This window comes from Apaloderma vittatum, unplaced genomic scaffold (genome assembly GCF_000703405.1).
Source record: "Apaloderma vittatum isolate BGI_N311 unplaced genomic scaffold, ASM70340v1 scaffold27161, whole genome shotgun sequence".
NCBI classification, from domain to species: domain Eukaryota; kingdom Metazoa; phylum Chordata; class Aves; order Trogoniformes; family Trogonidae; genus Apaloderma; species Apaloderma vittatum.
This window is the reverse complement of record NW_009700071.1, coordinates 1-790: the sequence shown is the minus strand read 5'-3', so window position 1 is coordinate 790 and position 790 is coordinate 1. Positions and strand designations below refer to the sequence as shown.

The 790-nt window shown below is 63.8% G+C and overlaps 1 protein-coding gene across 1 annotated transcript in view; it reads right to left on the bottom strand.

Annotated features, from left to right (window-relative positions):
• LOC104280854 (carbohydrate-responsive element-binding protein-like) overlaps positions 1 to 618 on the bottom strand; it is a gene marked incomplete at both ends in the record, with an annotated part of 4,386 nt that extends 3,768 nt beyond the window's left edge. Inside the window, one exon of the mRNA XM_009878640.1 lies at positions 545 to 618. Coding sequence (XP_009876942.1) covers positions 545 to 618 — 74 coding nt within the window. The remainder of the gene's footprint in view (positions 1 to 544) is intronic.
• Between the last annotated feature and the right edge of the window lie 172 nt (positions 619 to 790).

Genomic DNA, 790 nt, shown 5'->3' with positions numbered 1-790 from the left:
TCGGGGGGGGGCCCCTGCCGGTGGCACCGGCCCTGGCACGGCTTGGGAAGGGCTGGAGTCAGGAGCCAGTCCTGGGCTCACATGGGCCGTTCTGGAGAGGAAGGTGGCAGGGACTTCGGGGACAGTGCTCTGCTGCTGGGAGAAGGCAAAGGGAAGTGGGAGGTTATGGGGCCAGTGCCACTTGCATGTTGGAGACCAAACTCTCCCCCTTGGTGAGTAAAGGGGATGCGCATCCTCATCCCACCATTTGCAGGGGCAGCCCCAGCCCCAGCCCCCCAGGACAGCATCGCCAGGAGAGGGGCTGTGCAAGCTGGGAGTTTCCCACCTCTCTCCCGTTTCTTTTATGGGAGAAAATGCTCAGGTGACTCCTGGTCCCCAGCACCCCGGCCACACGCCCCATCCTTTGCCCGGTGCCTGTGCGGCACCATGTTGCAAGGGGTGACCCCACAGGGCCCCTTCCCACCTGTCTCATGTCTCGCCCTGCCCCGCCAACCAGAAGACAGCAGTTTCTGTTTTCCCAGCCTGGGGGTAGGCAAGTGCTTACCAGGGAGACAGGAGACACAGGCTTGTGTCCTGCACCCACCAGGTGTGGGGCATCCAGGGCCGGCTCCTGCTTGGCTGCAAGAGCAGAAGGACACTTGCACGAAGCTGTCAGGGCTTGGGTGACCTTTCTTGCCCCTCAGGAGAGCCAGTCCCCAGCCCCAGCATTGCTGCAGCCCCTTCCCTGCTCTGTCAGCCCCTGGGAAGGGTGAAGCAGGCCCTGGAGACAGGCACCCTGTCTCCCTCCCCA